Here is a 21,537-nt window from a genome sequence, read left to right on the forward strand (position 1 = left end):
TTGAGGTCCAGTGTGAAATCTCCACAGTCAGTCATGATTTGGGGTGCAATGCCTGGTGCGGATGTTAGGAAAACTCTGCGTTCTTAAATCCAAGGTCACCACAACAGTCTACCAGAATGTTTTAGAGGACTTCATGATTCCTTCTGCTGAGGATCTGTATTCAGATGCAGATTTCATCTTCCAGCAGGACCTGGCCCCTGCCCATGCCGCCAGAAGCACCAAAGCCTGGTTTGATGCCCATGCTATCACAGTGCTCGACTGGCCAGCCAATTCGCCGGACCTAAACTCCGTTGAGAATCCATGGGGTATTCTCAAGACGAAAATGAGGGCCACCAGACCCAACAACAAAGAAGAGCTGACAGCAAGCATCAAGGAAATCTGGGCTTCCATAAGTCCCCAGGCAATGCCACAGGCTGACTGCCTCAATGCCACGTCACATCGAGGCAATGATTAAAGCAAAGGGATTCCCAACCAAGTATTGAAGATTGACATATCGTTTTGAAAGTACCATATTGTGATTGATTTGATGTGATCCTAATTTCTTTTTTTTTTTTCTGCAAAAGCTGAGAAGTAGTTTGGGCTGATTTCTCCACAGTATTCTAATTTTTTTTATTCTGTTTTCATGGGCTTTATGGGCTGGAAGCCCAAATTATGTAAAAATAAACAGATAAATACTTGAAATCGTTTAAATTGTGGGCCCTGAATCTATAATCTATGAAAGTTTAACTTTTTGAATGGAATTATGGAAATTAATCAACTTTTCCATGATATTCTAATTTTTTGGAATGGGTCTGTAGTTGTTTCAGTGATTTAACAACTACATTTTCAAACTTTCTGCCCTTTAAGTCAATCTTTCCCTACATATAAAAGTTTTCATGAACCTTTTTTCATGACTTCTGAGTTCATATCCAGCCAGCAGCAGTTGGCTGCATCATAACTGTATTGTGTGTTTTTGTTTCATTTTTTTCGTCACAGCCCAGTCGTCATATTTAACAGACATCATTTTAAAATGAGGCTCTACAGCAAAGATATCTCACCTCCTCTCTCCTCATGGCTCTTCCTCACCGCCTCCACTGTGAATCTCTGGTGGGCGGGACTAAGACCTGTTGAAAGAATGTATAAATGTGGCTGTACAGCATGTCACCTACCAATTACAAGGTTGACTGCTCCAGCCTGCAGGCAAAAGTATAGTGGCATATTGAACCCCAAGTTTCTCTTGATGCCTTCACTGGAGTGTGAATGTTAGATAGAAGGCACTTATGTGTAGAAAAAAGTGCTTATATGAATGGCTGAATGAGCCAAATGGGGGGATGAGAATAGGGCAGCTAAGATCAAATGAACCCTGCTGCTTTCTCACTGGCTCTTGGACCAAACTTAAATGTTTTCCTGCACTTTACCAGACCTAATATTTCATTGTAATCCAGTGTGTCCAGTATGTCTGTGAACTGCTTTTGTGTGTACATTGTGAGAATTCCACTTCCTGTTGAAAACAAATAACTCATCCCTGTAATGTAATTTTGTTTCAGAGTGAAGAATAGGAGTGCGACGCTCTTACCCTAAAATCTGACCCTCTGTCAAAGTGACATCTTTCACATTTGACCAAAATAAGTTGTACTTTGTAAATAATTCAAAAAATTATTTATTCCATTAATTATTTTGTAGGGCTCTGGCTGTGCTCATTATATTCCTCATTGCACAAAGTAGCAGACCTTCTATGGTCCTGTCCAGCTCTCTTAAAAAAGTGATGGGGTATTGTCATCATCTTGACACATGGGCACGCGGGCACACAGGCAGCACTTTCAACTTTGTGAGTGCTAAAACTTGATAACAATGTGATCTAAGATGTTCAAATTCACATCATAGCTCCTAAAATCTCAGATGAGTTTGAATCTTGGTGACCTCGACCTCAAGCTCAAGGTCATCCATCCATCCATCCATTCATTTTCTTCTGCTTATCTGGGGCCAAGTCACAGGAGCCTAAACAGAGAAGCCCAGACCTCCCTCTCCCCAGCCACCTCCTCCAGCTCATCCGGGGGCACCCCAAATGTTCCCAGGCCAGTTCTCCAGGATGTCCTGGGTCTGCCCTGGGGCCACCTCCTGGTAAGACATGCCCGAAACACTGTGCCCAAGAGGCATCCTTGCCCAAGCCACCTCAACTGGCTCCTTTCAATGTGGAGGAAATGGCTGCACTCCTCACCCTGCACTCTGCACTCCTCTCTCTAAGGGATAGGCCAGTCGCCCTTCAGAGGAAGCTCATTTCTGCTGTTGTATTCGTGATCTTTTTCTTTCACTTACTACCCAAAGCTCATGACCATAGGTGAGGGTGGGGACGTATATTGATCGACAGCTTTGTGTTAATGCTCAGCTCCCTCTTTACCACGACAGACCGATGCAGCAGCCATACTCTATCGCTGCAGATGCAGCCCCTATCTGTCAATCTACCACTCCCTTCTCCTGTCTCTCATGAATAAGACCCAGAGACACTTGAACGTCGCCACCTCAAGGTCAAAGGTCAAGTTTTCTGAAAATCTTGTGAACGTAACTCAAGAACGATGTGACCTAGGATTTTCAAATTGATGCCATAGATGTATCTACTAAAAAAAAAGTTAAAAAGTTAGTTCTTACCATAATAATGCCAATCATAGAAGGTGACAGTGGTTTATACTTATGAGTTTAGCATTTCTCATTCCTGGTTCTTACTTAGCTGTTTGCTTTTGAATTGATTATGGTGAATAAAGTCACTGAGAATCATATGCCCCATTGCGATCTACAGAGACCTGTAATTATGTGTTGTAGAACTTGTGGTTCCAGGGGAATTGTGCCACCTAAAGAGTTTACTGTCAGGAGCACTAGCGGCAGACAATTTTTTCAGCCAGACTGTTTTTACTTGCTGCTGTAAAACAGTTTGTACCTGCTTTACAGCAGCACCCCTAACGCTAAGCTTTTAACAAAAAATTTAAGTTTTATATTAGATTTAAAAACAAAAAACAAAAAAACTTTAAAAATCTCATTTTGCAATTTTCAAATTTTGTCTCTGTGGACAAAAATACTGGGCCACCCACAGGAGCTCCTCAGCCATGCCATGAAGCTCCCAGCACACAGTTTTTGTACTGATTACAATGCCAGAGGAGTCAGCAGAGTATTGGTGACTTTTCACGCTATGCAACTCAGAACCTGGGAATCCTGCTCTGTAACTTTAATATAGTGTATGAAGGGAATGATCATTTAGGACATTCTCTGTGAAGGAAGGATTTCAAATTCAATTCTGGATTTAAGAGGAAACCAGTGAAGAGATGCTAATATGGGGGACTAGTCCCTGTTAGTGCTCTTGCTGTGACATTTTAAATAAATTGAAGGCACTTTTAGGAATTATAATAATCCAGATGAGAAGAAATAAATGCATGAACTACATTAGTTGGTCACGCATCACTCTGAGATAGTTTCTCATTTTAGCAATATTGATCAGATGAAAGAATGTTGTCCCACATATTTATTTAAGAACATATTCTGGTCTAAAGAAGTTTTGGCTCACCACACGTGTTGGTCACTATTCTTCTATGACCATATTAAATGAATTCTTTGCAAAACAAAAAATCTGTCTTACAATTTCTGTTTAATAAAAGGATATTGCAGCCAATCATTTTTTGATAGAAATAAATCTCTTAAGTATTGAGAAAAAAAGTTTTTCTTTATGGTAATTTCTGTAATTGCTAATCACTCTGACTAGAAATGATTTAATTCAGTGTTATTAAACCATTTAAGTAAAATCTTGGCAGTTTTGGTCTTCCCTACTTGAGATCTGATGCATTCAAAAACATGACAGTTTGTGTTTGAACAGTTGTTTTTTTATTTTTCTGAACTGTATCAGTGACTTTAATGATCACTGAAGGATATAGCACAAACAGGAAGTCTAGTTCAACAGGAACCTGACCTTTGCACACCTTCACAGTGATCACCATCATCAGGCTGATTCCAGGCTTATATCAGCACCGTTGGAAACAAAACAAAAAACAACAACAAAAAAGATCAGCTGTATATTCGGTAAATATTTACATTCATATAAAAATACGCTGTAGGTTTTAGAATAAACAATAGAATAGAATTGTAAGCCTTAAACCACCATTTGCCTCAGACTCACAATGGTGCTATTAGAGGTCCACCTACAGAGTCCATTTTAAAATGACTGAGTATGTTAGTTCTGCCAAAAAAGTCACATTTCATCATATAAGACTGCTATATCTATAGTATAATTTCACATTGGTAAGTTGTTCACTGTTATCATCATAAATGAAAGTGGAAGAAATGCCCCTTGTGCTTACATATGAAATTATGTAACAGTTATTGAGGTGAATCAGCCTTCTGTAAATGCAGCAGAACCACTAATTCACTAATGTGAAATTCAAGGATTCAAACCTGAGACATGTCAAAGTTTTCAATCAAGTCAGGAAATCGAGCTGTAATTTGTCGATTCCTTCTGTACACAACAATCTGTTCAGTTTGAAGCTCCTTTTTAAAATCTAGAACAAAAACCTCAGGTGTTTTTCCTTTGGTCATTATAAAGAAGAATATTTGATTGGTTTTCTCACAAAACCATATTTTTAGACCATATCCATAAGAAAACAATAAGGAGGTTAAAAATAGACAAAAATATATAGAAACTATAAACAACTGTTCAGTACCTTTTCAAATATTAATAATCACCTGATCTGTCAAAGTGAGTTTTGGTTTGTGTTTCGGTCTCTCATTTTGGGCTGCAACAATAAGAGCCAGAGCCACCTTAGAAACAGGCCAGACACCAAATCTGAATTCAACAGTAACAGGAAGGAAGTCTCACTTCATGGCATCATAAATACAATGAGGTCTGAACAGCTCTCAAGGACCAAAAGCTTTAAGACTTTAAGATGATTGTACAAATTTTGAATTCAAGTATGGAAAAGTAGAAAATGCTATTATCAGAACGTTGTCCTCGCTCTACAAGCTCACAGGTTCCTCTCCACACACTGGCCCTCACTGGTGTCTGGGCAGCGACAGGTGAACCCTCCGAGCCGTGGCAGGCACAGGTGAGAACAGCCGCCGTTGTCTGCACAGTAGTTATAGACTAAAGCATGGAAGGGAAGAGGAGGAAACAATGTCAGAAAAGCTGTTACTTTAGGATGTCTGATAGTCATGGTGGCAGAAGACTTACCTTATGAGTTCTGAACAAGATGGATGGTGTCATCCATAATGATGTGCAACATTTATATTCATAAGTTTCAAAAGAGTCAGCTTAGGAATAGGGGAGGAATAGGGATTAAAGGTAAACATACCATATTTCAAAAATTCATTAAAAAAAGTCACAAGTCGAAAATCTACTACACATCAGAAGGAGCCAGAAGAAATCTGATTAGGATACCTCTGGGTGAGGTCTTCTGCGCATGCTGTACTGGGAGGAGGCCCTGGGGTTGACCCAAAACACGCTGGAGAGATTATATCTCTTAGCTGGCCTGGGAGTCAGCCCATTTCATTGCTCTCGCCAAACTGACTACAGCCATTAAAACTGCTTACCTTTTGATAGACCATGTGTTTAAATTGCATGGTATTCCTATTGAAATTGTGTCCGACAAAGGTCCCTAATTCATCTTCCAAGACCTTTTGCACTTCCTTAGGGGCCAAAGTCTGCCTGAGTTCTGGTTTCCCTCCCCAAACTAATGGTCAAACATTGAAGTCTGAATTGGGAATTCAAGGCCAAACTTCACTGTGTTACAGTACCTCCAACAATCCCACATCTTTTAGTTCTTGGTTATCATGGATAGAGTATGCGCGCAACTCTGATCTGGCCATCCAGTTGGTTCTGCATCATGTTCAGAAGAGTTGTCAGGCTTGGGACCAAAGCAGAGCCGCTTTCCTCTAACCCTATCGAGGAAGATGGAAGCCTCAACATTGAAGTTTACCGGAAGCCCACACACACAGACCAGTATCTCCTCTTTGACTCCCACCACCCTCTGGAACACAAACTTGGGGTGATCAGGACCCTACAACACCGTGCGGAAAGTGTTCCCTCTAAGGCAGAAGGGAAGCATAAGGAACACACACACATTAAGAAAGCCCTCAAAACATGCGGTTACCCCAACTGGGCCTTCATCAAATCAGCTAAGATGCACAGGAATGAAGGCCAAACACAAACTACAGAGAATGGGAAGGACAAGAGGAACAACATTGTCATCCCATATGTGTCAGGCTTGTCAGAGAAACTCAGAAGAATTTTCTCCAAGCATGACATCTCAGTATACTTCAAACCAAGTCACACCCTAAGACAAAAACTGGTTCATCCCAAGGACAAACCCGCCAAACACAAGATCAGCGATGTAGTGTATGCTGTTCAGTGCAGTGAAGAGTGCTCGGACCTCTACATTGGTGAAACCAAACAGCCTCTTCACAAACGAATGGCACAACATAGAAGAGCCACTTCGACAGGACAAGATTCAGCAGTACATCTGCATCTGAAGGAAAAAGGGCACTCTTTTGAGGATGCCAATGTCCACATTTTGGACAGGGAAAACAGATGGTTTGAAAGAGGAGTGAAAGAAGCCATCTATGTCCACTGTGAACAACCATCATTGAACAGAGGAGGTGGATTACGTCACCAACTTTCCCCCGCTTACAGTGCTGTCCTGAGCTCCCTTCCCAGACGTCTCAACCCCCATTCACACCTTTGTTCCAGTGACCTCAATAGGCCACAGGAAACAATGGAGCGGAGTCCTAAGTTGGTTTCAACTGAAACCACTGATTAAATATGACCCACGCCCCCTTCACACCTGGGCACATGTGTTCCAGCACATGATCAATAGAGGGTCATAACCACCTCCAGGGGACTACGCCCACAGGGGTTTAAATACCTGGGTCTCTCCACCATTTGGTTGAGAACTGAAGAAGCCTTTCGGATGAGAGGTGAAACGTCTTCAAGAAACAAAAAGAAGTCCAGTCGCCTTTTTCAAGCTCCAGAGACTACTATGACCTGGATAACTGAGAATCTACACAGACATACTCCTCTAACCCTTGTAAGATTGTATCAGTAAACAGTCCTTCTGTTGTCAGGTTGAAACTACCACCTTCTTTCAGGGTGCATCCAACCTTTTATGTGTTCCAGATTAAACCTGTTTTGACTTGATCATCATTGGCTTTTATCCATTTATGTTCCAGAGAAACTAGCAGGTTTCTGGTACAGTACAGTTTCTCACAACTGCCTGCTGTATAGTTCTGGGCTCTAAGCCAGCTGGAAGTCTCCATATCCACAGATGGCTTCCCTGAGGTCATATCAGCCTGGAATTCACACACTTATATCCATTCATATACTATGGAATTTGGATTGAATTCGTGCACTGGCAGAGCATAGCTATTCTCATTTCTATTCCCACTGCACTAAATTGAAATAGACTCAGTTGAGCTGGAAACTCACTATTCAAACAGGCATGAGAACATATGCAGCCTCAGGGGTAAAGAGGTGGTAAACATCCAGTTCACAGGGTTTCTACAGTGTTCACAAACCTTAAAGATTCACACCTGTGGGCAATTTAGAGTCACCACTTAACCTAACCCCAGTAACTGCATGTCTTTGGACTATGGGAGGAAACCAGAATACCCAGAGATAACCCAGGCACACAGGGAGAACATGCAAACTCCACACAGAAAGGCCTGCGCCAAGGTGGATTTGAAACCAGACCTAGCTGTGAGGCAACTGCTAACCACCACACCACCGTGTAGTAATGTAAAAAACCAAACCAAATATTTTCCCCAACTTTCAGTATTTGTGCTAAAGCTAATTACACTCAGATCCTAGTTTTTTCTATTTCTTTTGTTTGTTTGTTTTTAAAGCACCTGGTATCCGGAAATTTTTCTCTAACCTTCACAAAGCTTCACCACATTTTTCCTACATAGAGTACTTTAAGATTTCTTATCTTTTCATCTTTCTCATCCTCTTTCTCATCCTCTTTCTCATCTCTTTCTCATCCCCCCCTGCTCCTCCTGGAGCAGGGGGGGAACTACGCTCGGCTGCTCTTTGTGGACTTCAGCTCGGCGTTTAACACCATCCTTCCTGGCAGACTGGTGACTAAACTGTCAGATCTGGGGATACCACGCTCCACCTGTCTTTGGATCAAGGACTTCCTGACAGACCGTTCCCAGAGGGTAAGAGTAGGTCCCCACCTCTCTTCAGCCATCAGCCTCAGCACCGGCTCTCCACAGGGCTGTGTGCTGAGTCCCCTACTCTTCACCCTCTACACACATGACTGCACCTCCATACATGCCAGTAACTGCATCATTAAGTTTGCGGATGACACCACTGTGGTGGGGCTCATATCAGGCGGGGATGAGTCAGCATACCGGGATGAGGTGCAGCGGCTGTCAAGGTGGTGCAGTGAGAATAACTTGATCCTGAACACCACTAAGACAAAGGAGATGGTAGTAGACTTTAGGAGGACAACACATGTCATTCAACCTCTGTTCATCGAGGGGGATGAAGTGGAGCTGGTTTCAGATTTTAGGTTCCTGGGAGTACATCTGCAGGATGATTTGACCTGGAGTATCAATACGACCAGCATTGTCAGGAAGGCCCAACAGAGACTGCATTTCCTGAGGGTTCTTAGGAGCAACTATCTGACCCAGAATCTGCTGGTGTCCTTCTACCGTTGCTCTGTAGAGAGCATCCTGACCTACTGTCTGTGCGTGTGGTTCAACAGCTGCACAGCAGCAGACAGGAAAACACTCCAGCGAATCATCAACACGGCTCAAAAGATCATAGGCTGTCCCCTGCCCTCCCTCCAGGAACTGTTCAATGCCCGCTGCCAGAGGAGGGCACAGAACATCCTCCAGGACCCCTCACACCCTGGACACTCCTTGTTTCAGCTACTGCCATCAGGCAGACGTTTCAGGACAATGAAGGCCAGAACAAACAGACTGAGGAACAGCTTTTATGCCAGGGCTATCATTGAACTGAACTCTGTGTGGTTTGGACAGTGATGTGGGGTGGTAGTGCTGACTGTGTGCGTGCGTTGGTGTGTGTATTGGGGCTAGATTCGTCTTAATTTACTATTGTGCACTGTATTTTAGTAATCATTTTTATCACTCATATTTTTATTATTTTATTATTTATTGTCTGAGGCACCTAGAAAGGAATGCATTTTAAATTTCGTTGTGCAACTTCTGTGTACAATGACAATAAAGATTCTGATTCTGATTCTGATTCTGATTCTTTTAGGCCCTTGTTTCCTCTCCCTTTTCAATCACTGTTCTTTGACTTGGACAAGTTTTACCTTGTGGACACTGTGTTGCTGTTGTGGCAATGCCATACAGCCGAGATCGTTTCTGGGGCAGAAACTCTTCTGTCTCTCTCTCCAAGTGACGGTCCACAGCCACCACAGCCTCCCTGTAAAATACCCACAACATTTAAATATTTCACCACATATTAAGGTGTCATACTGCCAAATTAACACCACTGTTAGTCACACTTAAGACTTTTAGATGACTAGAGAGCATCTAAAAGAGCAAACAGCGGAGATTTAAGTAGCAGTGTTCATAGCTTTTAATGGGTGTTTAACTCTGGGATTCATTTTATTTCCACTCTATAACTCTGTTGTACTGGGTTGATTTTTTCTGCAGCTCCAATAATGTCCAACATAATTTAAACTGAATATCTTGATAGTTTTGAGACATGCCTTTCTGGATTTGGATTAGCAGCTCTTTAACTAAATAAATGCCATAAGTATGTGTATGAGGTGGTACCTCCTCCAGTCAGTGTAATACAAGTTTCTTCCGAAGGAAACCAGGGCGAATGGATACTGGATTCCTTCAACGATATTCCGCCTCAGCTGGCGATGAGGATCCATACACTCCACCTTCCGTGTCCCTACAAATTAATATGGATCAGTCATCCAGGAACACATGAGTAACAGGAGCTCTGAGCCCTCTGTATATTTCCTACCTGCATCAGCCCAGCACAGCTGTTGGTTTTCGTAGTCAAAGGTCAGACCGTTGGGAAGTGCCAGGTTGTCTTTGACCAGAACAATGCGCTCCGTCCCATCCATATTGGACATCTCAATTTTAGGCCCGTCTCTGTTCCAGTCTGCCCAGTACAGCCGCCTGAGACGAACAGCATGAAACCAGTTAGAAAAAAAAATGCTATTACTGGCATTCATCATTTCACTATTTTTGCTATGATATTAATTTCACTACTGGCAGTCTCAACCAAATTAGCTTTGGTCAAGAGTCTTTATTCATTATGTAATTCAATACACTTATATAGTACCAAATCACAACAACAGTTGCCTCAAAGTGCTTTATATTGTAAGGTAAAGACCCTATAACATAACATAACATAACATAACATAACATAACATAACATAACATAACATAACATAACATAACATAACATAACATAACATAACATAACATAAAACCCCAATAATCAAAATGACTCCCTGTGAGCCACCACTTGGTGGCCAGTGGAAAGGGAAAACTCCTTTTTAACATGCTGTGGAAGAGAGCCAGAGATTAATAATAACTAATGATTAAATACAGAGTGAAGTATAAACAGAGTAAAAAAAGTGAATGAAAAGAAACACTTAATGCATCATGGGTATCCCCCAGCAGCCTAGGCCTATCGCATCATAACTAAGGGATTGTTCAGGGTCACCTGATCCAGCCCTAACTATAAGCTAGATCAAAAAAGGAAAGTTTTAAGCCTAATCTTAAATGATGAGATGCAAGCAGATGAGCCGCTATGGCAACTCCTAAAGGGAGAAACTGAAAGTAAACACAGTATCATTACTACCACTTATTATACTGTTATGTACTGTTACTGCTAATACCAATACAAATACTTACCCATATGATGGGTTGGTGATGATGGGTCGAGGGTTAATCAGGTCAGTGTCAAACAGGACGCTGCGGTGACTGCCATCCAGCTTGGAGACCTCTATGGTGTCTCGCATGGAGTCGGTCCAGAAGAGAAGGCGGGCTACGTGGTCAATTGCAATACCTTCAGGACTCTGCAGCTCTGAGCAGGAGCAGAGATACTGTGCTTTAAACACTTGACACAGGGACTGGAACCAGTGCTGCACTTAACTGCCTGAAGACAGTTCTGACTCAACTCTGTGCTTTTCCTGCTAGACAACATACTGTTCGATACTGTTGACCATAATATTTTACTCCAGAGATTACAGCATGCTGTAGGTATTTAAAAGCACTGCACTGCAGTGGTTTAAATCATATCTATCTAATAGACTCCAATTTGTGCATGTAAATGGGGAGTCTTCCTCACACACTAAGGTTAATTACACAATGTAACATGATGTTTACCTTTGACAACTCTTTTTATTGTAAAACAATAGAAATTGTCCATTATTCCTGCAATTGCTTTTGTGGATTTTAGAAAGATTATTTTTGAAAATTCTGAAACTTCAAATTTTTAAATTTAAAAATCAAGACTTTTTCTCCGTTTGCGTGAACGCAACAAATCACCTTCATGGAGTTCCACAGGGTTCTGTGCTGTGATCGATTCTATTTACATTATACATGCTTCCCTTAGGCAGTATTATTAGAAGGCATAGCATACATTTTCATTGCAATGCAGATGATACCCAGCTTTATCTATCCATGAAGCCAGATGAAACATCAATTAGTTAAACTGCAGAAATGTCTTAAAGACTTAAAGGACTGGGTGAGCGCTAATTTGCTGTTTCTGAATTTAGATAAAACTGAGGTCACTGTACTTTGCCCAAAAAACCCTTAGAAACATGGTCTCTAACCAGATGCTTACTTTGGATGGCATTACCTTGGCCTCCGGTGATTTACTGTCTCATTGACTAAATAAAGATGTTGGTAGGCTATTATGCGTAAATTATCCTGCATGTAAGTAACCTAACAGAAAATTGTGAGCTCCAGTCTCTTGCATTAAAGGTCAGCAAAAAAGTGGAAGATGATATAGAAGTACTTCTCAGGATACTCAGCTATGATTACTGAACCACAACATCTGTTGTACCTGTAGTGACAACTGGGATGATGTCTCCTCCACTAAGGTTGGCCTTGCTGATTGCTGGTCCGGTGATGTCGGTCCAGTACACCATCTTGTCCAAACAGTCATAGGCCACAGCAATCACTACTCGGTCCTGTAAATTAAAAAAAGCAACCACTGTCATTGGTTTAGAGACCAAAGCTCATTGCAGTGATGGTACCATGTTACCAAATGTAGATATTTAAAATGGTGAGTAAAATATTATTGTAAATCATAGAAATGACAAGTCAAACAACTAACAACTTTTGAAAATTGTTGATGTCTAACCAAGTAACAACAAACACACAACCTTGTGGATAACCAGTTAGTTTTGGGAAAAATGGATTTCGCTATGCTTGTGTATGTGGTCGTTCTTTACATAGTGTTATCTAATGTTCATGTAAGAGAGAATTCCTAAGAACAAGTTTTGATAAACACAAAAAATATAATAGAGTGTCACCAGACTTATATCTGTTGTATTCATGTTCAACGCCAATTCCAAAAATACTGTTGGATTACAGGTTTCATTAGATTTTAATGGGGTGCATATAAGCCTTCAAGTAAGTATCAATTCAAGTAAGAATTAGGAACAAGAAATGCTAAAATCACAATAAATATGGAATATAGTCACTTTCTGTGATGGGCATAATTATGGTAAAAATTAAATCATCCAAGATTTTTAAGTGATGCACTTAAGCATCCTAAGTGACATCGTTCTCTGGTTATTGTGTTCACAAAGTTGAAAGTTGGCCACCCGCCTGCCCAGCATGGCAATGACAATGCCCCACTAGGCTTTTAGGCTGAGGGGTAAAAAAGTTGGGATGCTGTGTAGTAAATAAAAACAGACATGACTGTCATGTAAATCATTACATGGACATGGAAAACTAATTTAAAATGGACTGAAAACTGTTCTTTGGTCACATTAATCAAATTTAAAAATTTGAAATTTGAAAAATTTGAGGGGCCATCCTGCTTGTTATTAGCACTCATTTAAAAGCCTTCATTTCTGATGGTATGGGGGTGCATCAGTTCCTATCCACATTGGAAACTTGCAGATCTGGAAAGGCACTATTGATGCTGAAAGGTATATACAGGTTGTAGAGTAGCATACGCTCCCATCCAGATGATGCCGTTTTCAGGGAAGGCCTTCATATTTCAGCAAGAGAATGCTAAACTACTAAATCTTTTCCAACAACATGGCTTCGTAGTAGAAGAGTCGAGGTGCTGAACTGGCCTGCCCACAGTCCAGATCTTTCACCAACGGAAAACATTTAGAGTACCATGAAACCAAAGATATGACAAAGAAGACCCAGGACTGTAGACCAATTAGAATCCTCCATCAGACCAGAACAGGACAACATTCCTCTCCCTGGTATCCTTGGTCCCCAGATATTTAGGGACTGTTGTTAAAAGAAGAGGATAAACATGGCCCTACCCCAACTTTTTTGACGCATGTTACTGCCATTGAATTCAAAATGGTTTAAAATGGTTTAAACATTAAATATGTTTTCTGTGTTCTATTGTGAATAAATGGGTTTGAGATTTACAAATCACTGCATTCCCCTTTTATACAGCATCCTAACCATTTTAAAATTGGTGCTGTACATATAAATAACATCAGATCTGGGACAGCTTTATATAGGACTGCTTCCTGACATGGAAATTAGATAACAACATGTAAAGAACTACTGCATACTCAATTATCCTCAAGTCAGACATTACCAAAACCATCTGGTTAGATTTAGGGTTAAAATCATGATGTGGGTTGTAATATATCATTTCATAACTTTAGCCCCAAATTCAACAGACCTAGAGGAAACTTCTCCCATATTAGAGATATTAGAGCCACAATATATTTAGGGTTATAAACCATCCATCCATCCATTTGCTTTCGCTTATCCTGTTCAGGGTCGCGGGGGGGCTGGAGCTGTCATAGGGTGAGAGGCAGGGTACACCCAACCATTTTCAAAAACTAAACATTTTGAAGATTTAAAGATTTGTTTTAAATATTTACATCATACTTCAGCAGTAACTGTATATTCAGAAAACAGCATACCAGATGGTTAGTTATAGTTGATTTCACACAGTTCTTTCAAGATGCTTTAGCTTGTAATGCAGAGACCACCCCCCCCATCCCCCCGATCATCAGACAACAGTGCAAATCTGTGGAAGACTGTGAACAAGGTTATTGTTCTTACAGGGATGTGGAGCAGAGGTTTGGCCTCCTCCTTCTTAATAATGTATCCATCAAGTGGCACGTGTTCAATCTTCCCACTTTGCGCGAACAGCAGATGCGTTCCAGGAGTGATGGGGTGGATGTCAAGTCGTGGAGTCGGACCCAGGGGAGTGGGAGTAACTGCCTGATTGATACCTGCGTAGGAGGAGAGTTACACTGGCAGTGGGTTTTGTGTATAGATTCTACCTTCTGTCTCTAATTTTCTTCACCAAGATATTTTTCCCACTGTCACCAAATGCTCGCTCATAGAGGGTCGTTTTGACTGTTTGGCTTGCTTGTAGGGTCTTTACCTTACAATATAAAGCACCTCGAGGTGACTGTTGTGATTCGGCACTATATAAGTGAAATTGAATTGAATTGAAAATCAGGTCCTCTAAAACATTATTACCTGGCAATATCAGAAACATCCAGAAGGCTATTTAATATTGATTGATTTATTTACCAGAGTTTATATAAAGGTATCTGTATGGCATTATACACTGCTCAAAAAAATAAAGGGAACACTCAAATAACACATCCTAGATCTGAATGAATGAAATATTCTCATTGAATACTTTGTTCTGTACAAAGTTGAATGTGCTTTGGAGTCACACACAAAATTAAATTTGAAAAACACACTACAGGCTGATCCAACTTTGATGTAATGTCCTTAAAACAAGTCAAAATGAGGCTCAGTATTGTGTGTGGCCTCCATGTGCCTGTATGACCTCTCTACAATGCCTGGGCATGCTCCCGATGAGGTGGCAGATGGTCTCCTGAGGGATCTCCTCCCAGACCTGGACTAAAGCATCCGCCAACTCCTGGACAGTCTGTGGTGCAACGTGACGTTGGTGGATGGAGCGAGACATGATGTCCCAGATGTGCTCAATCAGATTCAGGTCTGGGGAACGGGCGAGCCAGTCCATAGCTTCAATGCCTTCATCTTTCAGGAACTGCTGACACACTCCAGCCACATGAGGTCTAGCATTGTCCTGCATTAGGAGGAACCCAGGGCCAACCGCACCAGCATATGGTCTCACAAGGGCTCTGAGGATCTCATCTCGGTACCTAATGGCAGTCATGCTACCTCCGGCGAGCACATGGAGGGCTGTGCGGCCCTCCAAAGAAATGCCACCCCACACCATTACTGACCCACTGCCAAACCGGTCACACTGAAGGATGTTGCAGGCAGCAGATCGCTCTCCACAGCGTCTCCAGACTCTGTCACGTCTGTCACATGTGCTCAGTGTGAACCTGCTTTCATCTGTGAAGAGCACAGGGCACCAGTGGCGAATTTTCCAATCCTGGCGGTCTCTGGCAAACGCCAAGCGTCCTGCACGGTGTTGGGCTGTGAGCACAACCCCCATCTGTGGACGTCGAGCCATGGAGTTGGTTTCTAACCGTTTGTGCAGACACATGCACATTTGTGGCCTGCTGGAGGTCATTTTGCAGGGCTCTGGCAGTGCTCCTCCTGTTCCTCCTTGCACAAAGGCGGAGGTAGCAGTACTGCTGCTGGGTTGTTGCCCTCCTACGGCCTCCTCCACGTCTCCTGATGTACTGGCCTGTCTCCTGGAAGCGCCTCCAGCCTGTGGACACTACGCTGACAGACACAGCAAACCTTCTTGCCACAGCTCGCATTGATGTGCCATCCTGGATGAGCTGCACTACCTGAGCCACTTGTGTGGGTTGTAGAGTCCGTCTCATGCTACCACGAGTGTGAAAGCACCACCAACATTCAAAAGTGACCAAAACATCAGCCAGAAAGCATAGGTGCTGAGAAGTGGTCTGTGGTCCCCACCTGCAGAACCACTCCTTTACTGAATGTGTCTTGCTACTTGCCAATAATTTCCACCTGTTGTCTATTCCATTTGCACAACAGCATGTAAAATTGATTAACAATCAGTGTTGCTTCCTAAGTGGACAGTTTGATTTCACAGAAGTTTGATTTACTTGGAGTTATATTGTGTGTATTAACAGTATATACCACCTAACAGTATACGCTCTGCTCTTTATATTTAAGAAAAAATAATCTGTCCATGGCATGATGTGATTATATCACATGGAAGGGGGAGGTCATTGTGACAGCTACAAAAGAGCTTATTTTTTTTAAATCACAGATTTAATCTTTTATCTATTTATTAATCAGAATGTTGCCATTTATTCTGCAATTACTAAAAGCTAGTGATGTTTGATACTGCAGATTTCTTTTCCGATCCAATACTGATTAAAATTCAAGCTGGTATTGGCGATACCGATCCAGTACCGATACTTTGTGCAAAAATCTTAAATTAAATAAAATCACAGAGCAAAACAAATGATAGGGCTATTCAACACTGATTGCTTAGTCTTATTTAGATTGAACTATATGGAGTCTCTCCAAATAGCCTACAATATCAGAATACAAACATCAAGTGTTTGTATTCTGGTCACTGGGTGACTCAAATTAAAATTGCCAGTAAAACATTTTAATAAATAAATGCCACGGTAATTGCATGTTTGTCAATATACCTATATTTTAAAATGCTCATTTAACAAATAACACAAAGTAGACTGATAATAAATGAGCTATATTTTATTGGTAAAATATAATTTTTTAAACTCATCTTTTCTAGTATATATTTTTATATTTCACCACAGGAGTTTTTATCAAGCTGTATTATTTAATGACACCTATTAAACCATTTTCAGTTATCTTAAACTTTAGGAAAGCTTATGGTAAATGGACTAGCTCTTATATAGCGCTTTTCTACTCAGTATGAGCACTCAAAGCGCTATTACAACATGTTTACATTCACCCATGCACTCCCATTCATACAAGCACTTCCATATGTACTAAGCTAAGTGCTTTTTTTAATTAACTATCATACCTACTGAGCTACAGCCACCCCAAGCTTATCTGATTAAATCTTGGCTTTTTTACCTCTGTGAGATTATCTCAGGTAGGCATGATACAAATATTACTCCAAGCTTATTTCATTACTTATAGTATCTTAATTAATCTGTCCAACTCAAACAGCGATCGTGCTTATCGCCCCTTAAAACTCTACATTTCCTTTCTCTGCACCTGGATAGTACCTATCTGCAACACCGAAGGACTCCATCTGTCCTGCACTAACAGCAGCACCTGACATTTAACTCTCCTCCACGGTCCATGTCATCATGTATGCCTCGTATTCAGTATTGTGGTGTATTCTGAAGTGTTTAACAAGGTCTGCTGTGTTACCACAACTTCTCACTGTTTTCCCAAAAACAGTTTGCATCTTGGCTATTTGTGGAGCTGCAATAGCTCCACACGTGACCATTTGTCATTGCGTCTGTTTGAGTGAGTGAGCAGTACCAGCACGCTGCGCTTGGAGATGACGTCCTTAAGCATTATACGCTTACCAGGTAGAAGAAAAAGTAGTTCCCATCAATCCCGTCTCATTTAGGCAAGATCTCAATAATTTAGTTACTTTCTAATATGTTCTTGATAAGATACATTATCTCAAATGACTGACATATTTAAAGTATCGCTACTAAAAGCTGTCCAAGCATATTTGTAAGCTGAGGTTATCCAGCTACCTGTAAATAAGTTGTGCTGCATGAATCAGATGTAGTCTCTTAAATGAAGGAGTAATTTTCAAACAGCAAACTAGCCAGTGTAATAACCAGAAAAGCTCTCTTTCAGTTTCAATGACTTAAGCTGACTTCATCCAATCAAGATAGATAATGCCAGCAATTCATCCACAATAGCAGGCATGCTAACATTAGCCAAAGTAAGCTTAAATAAAGTCAGCTTGAGTTCCATTTTGATCCCATACCCAGTTTAAAAGATGAACCTACACTATATTGCCAAAAGTATTTTACTTGTCTGCCTTTGCACGCACATGAACTTGAGTGACATCCCATTCTTAATCCACAGGGTTTAATATTTTTTTGGCTCACCTTTTACAGCTTCAGCTCTTCTGGGAAGGCTTTCCACAAGGTTTAGGAGTGTGTTTATAGGAATTTTTGACCATTCTTCCAGAAGTGCTTTTGTGAGGTCAGACACTGATGTTGGACAAGAAGGCCTGACTCACAGTCTCCACTCTAATTCATCCCAAAGGTGTTCTATCAGGTTGAGGTCAGGACTCTTTGGAGGCTAGTCAAATTCTTCCACACCAAACTCACTCATCCATGTCTTTATGGACCTGCTTTGTGCACTGGTGCACAGTCATGTTCAAGTCCAGTGCTTTACACCCCTGTATCCAGTGCTTTGCATTGCACTTGGTGATATCATGTTGTAGAACAGTGGAATGGAATGGAATGCATCTGCTTGGCCATGGAAACCCATTCCATGAAGCTCTCTACACAGTGTTCTTGGGCTAATCTTAGGGCCAGATGAAGTCTGGGGGCCTGTAGCAACTGCCTCTGCAGAAAGTTGGTGAAATCTGTGCATCATGCACCTCAGCATCAGTTGACCCTGCTCTGTGATTTTACGTGGCCTACTACTTCATGGCTGAGTTGCTTTCACTTTGTCATAATACCACTAACAGTTGACTGTGGAATACTTAGTAGCGAGGAAATGTCATGACTGGACTTATTGCACAGGTGGCATCCTAACATGGTACCACACTAGAATTCACTGAGCTCCTGAGAGTGACCCATTCTTTCACAGATGATTGTAGAAGCAGTCTGCATGCCTACTCACCCATCCAAATAACTGAATTCAATCCTGTGGCCATGGAAGTGATTAAAACACCTGAATTCAGTTATTTGGATGGGTGAATAATGAGTGAATTCTTTTGACAATATAGTGTAAACCTATGTTATTCATTTAAAATATAGTTGTATACTGCACCTTGTAGTGACTGTTTGCTGTGATTTGGTGCTATATAAATAAAATGAATTGAATAGTACATTTATCATGTTCGACTTCTGACGGAAAAATTTAAAAAATATTTAAAACTCACCTAATATCTTTACTTAGGAGTAAAAGGAGTAAAAAAGAGCTTTAAGCTTGATAGAAAGAGTGATTTACAGGTGCTAGTCATAAAATTAGAATATCATGAAAAAGTTAATTTATTTCAGTAATTCCATTCAAAAAGTGAAACTTGTATATTATATTCATTCATTACACAGAGACTGATATATTTCAAATATTTGTTTCTTTTAATTTTGATGATTATAACTGACAACTAATGAAAACCCCAAATTCAGTTCCTCAGAAAATTTGAATATTACTTAAGACCAATACAAAAACAGGATTTTTAGAAATGTTGGCCAACTGAAAAGTATGAACATGAAAAGTATGAGCATGTACAGCACTCAATACTTAGTTTGGGCTCCTTGTGCCTGTTCCTGTTGGAATATGACATCTCCATTTCCATAAAGTTGGTCAGCAGCAGGAAGCATGATGTGCTCTAAAACTTCCTGGTAGACGGCTGCGTTGACCTTGGACCTCAGAAAACACAGCGGACCAACAGCAGCAGATGACATGGCACCCAAACCATCAGTGACTGTGGAAACTTCACACTGGACCTCAGCCAACGTGGATTCTGTGCCTCTCCTCTCTTCCTCCAGACTCTGGGACCTTGATTTCCAAAGGAAATGCAAAATTGACTTTGATCAGAGAACATAACTTTGGAGCACTCAGCAGCAGTCCGGTCCTTTTTGTTTTTAGTCCAGGCGAGACGCTTCTGGAGCCGTCTCTTGTTCAAGAGTGGCTCGACACAAGGACTGCCACAGCTGATACCATGTCTGCATACGTCTGTGTGTGGTGGTTCTTGAAGCACTGACTCCAGCTGCAGTCCACTCTTTGTGAATCTCCCCAGAATTTTTGAATGGCTTTTGTTCCACAATCCTCTCCAGGGTGCGGTTATCCCTGTTGCTTGTACACTTTTTCTACCACATCTTTTCCTTCCCTTCGCCTCTCTATTAATGTGCTTGGACACAGAGCTCTGTGAACAGCCAGCCTCTTTAGCAATGACCTTTGGTGTCTTGCCCTGCTTGTGCAAGGTGTCAGTGGTCGTCTTTTGGACAACTGTCAAGTCAACAGTCTTCCCCATGATTGTGTAGCCTACAGAACTAGACTGAGAGACCATTTAAAGGCCTTTGCGGGTGTTTTGAGTTAATTAGTGAATTAGAGTGTGGCACCAGGTGTCTTCAATATTGAACCTTTTCACAATATTCTAATTTTCTGAGATACTGAATTTGGGATTTTCATTAGTTGTCAGTTATAATCATCAAAATTAAAAGAAACAAACATTTGTAATATATCAGTCTGTGTGTAATGAATGAATATAATATACAAGTTTCACTTTTTGAATGGAATTACTGAAATAAATCAACTTTTTCATGATATTCTAATTTTATGACCAGCACCTGTACACTGATCAGGCATAACATTATGACCTTTAATATTGTGTTGGTCCCACTCTGCTGCCAAACAGCCCCAGCCCATTGAAGTATGTACTCCAGGTGAAGGTGTAGTGTGCTATCTGCACCAAGATGTTACCAACAGATCCTTAAATGCCTGTAAGTTGCAAGGTGAGGCCACCATGGATCGGACTTGTTTGTCCTGCACATCCCACAGAACAGATCCTCAATTGGATTAAGATCTGGGACTCTGGGGGCCAAGTCAAAAACTCAAACTCGTTGTTTTCCTCAAACCATTCCTGAACCAGTTTTGCTTTGTGGCAGGGCGCATTATCCTGCTGAAAGAGGCCACAGCCATCAGGGAATATCGCTTCCATGAAAGGGAGTATATGGTCTGCTGCAATGCTTAGGTAGGTGGTACGTGTTGCACACGCACCCGTGTGATGTAAAAGAAAAATGTGATTCATTAGACCAGGCCACCTTCTTACATTGTTCTGTGGTCCAGTTCTGATGCTCACATGCCCATTGTTGGTGCTTTCAGCTGTGCACAGGGGTCATCATGGGCACCCTGACTGGTCTGCAGCCCCATACAAAACAAACTGCGATGGACTGTGTATTCGGACACCTCTCTATCAGAACCAGCATTTGCTTTTTCAGCAGTTTGAGCTACAGTGGGTTGTCTGTTGGATCGGACAACACGGGCCAGCTTTCACTCCCCACATGCATCAGTGACCCTCTGCCACTCTATGGCTGGTTCACCACGGTTCCTTCCTTGGACCTCTTTTGATAAATACTGAGTACTACAGACTACCCCATAAGAACGTCAGCTCTGGAGATGCTCTGACCCAGTCGTCTAGCCATCACAAACTGGCTCAAATTACTTGTCAGTGGCCATAATGTTAAGCTTGATCAGTGTATGTCAATCAACTGCTATGAAAAGAAATTATATGATTTTTTCCTA

General features: G+C 41.4%; 1 protein-coding gene across 1 annotated transcript in view; it reads right to left on the bottom strand.

Moving 5' to 3' along the window:
* Window positions 1-3,823: 3,823 nt before the first annotated feature.
* Window positions 3,824-21,537, bottom strand: part of LOC115776797 (nidogen-1-like) — a 61,243-nt gene continuing 43,529 nt past the window's right edge. Inside the window, exons 14-20 of the mRNA XM_030724572.1 lie at window positions 14,224-14,396; window positions 12,014-12,140; window positions 10,858-11,029; window positions 9,956-10,113; window positions 9,757-9,880; window positions 9,288-9,400; window positions 3,824-5,098 (exon numbers count right to left, since the gene is read on the bottom strand). Of these exons, the coding sequence (XP_030580432.1) occupies window positions 4,980-5,098; window positions 9,288-9,400; window positions 9,757-9,880; window positions 9,956-10,113; window positions 10,858-11,029; window positions 12,014-12,140; window positions 14,224-14,396 (986 nt within the window). The 3' untranslated portion in view covers window positions 3,824-4,979. The remainder of the gene's footprint in view (window positions 5,099-9,287; window positions 9,401-9,756; window positions 9,881-9,955; window positions 10,114-10,857; window positions 11,030-12,013; window positions 12,141-14,223; window positions 14,397-21,537) is intronic.

Source organism: Archocentrus centrarchus, unplaced genomic scaffold (genome assembly GCF_007364275.1).
Source record: "Archocentrus centrarchus isolate MPI-CPG fArcCen1 unplaced genomic scaffold, fArcCen1 scaffold_37_ctg1, whole genome shotgun sequence".
NCBI classification, from domain to species: Eukaryota; Metazoa; Chordata; class Actinopteri; order Cichliformes; family Cichlidae; genus Archocentrus; species Archocentrus centrarchus.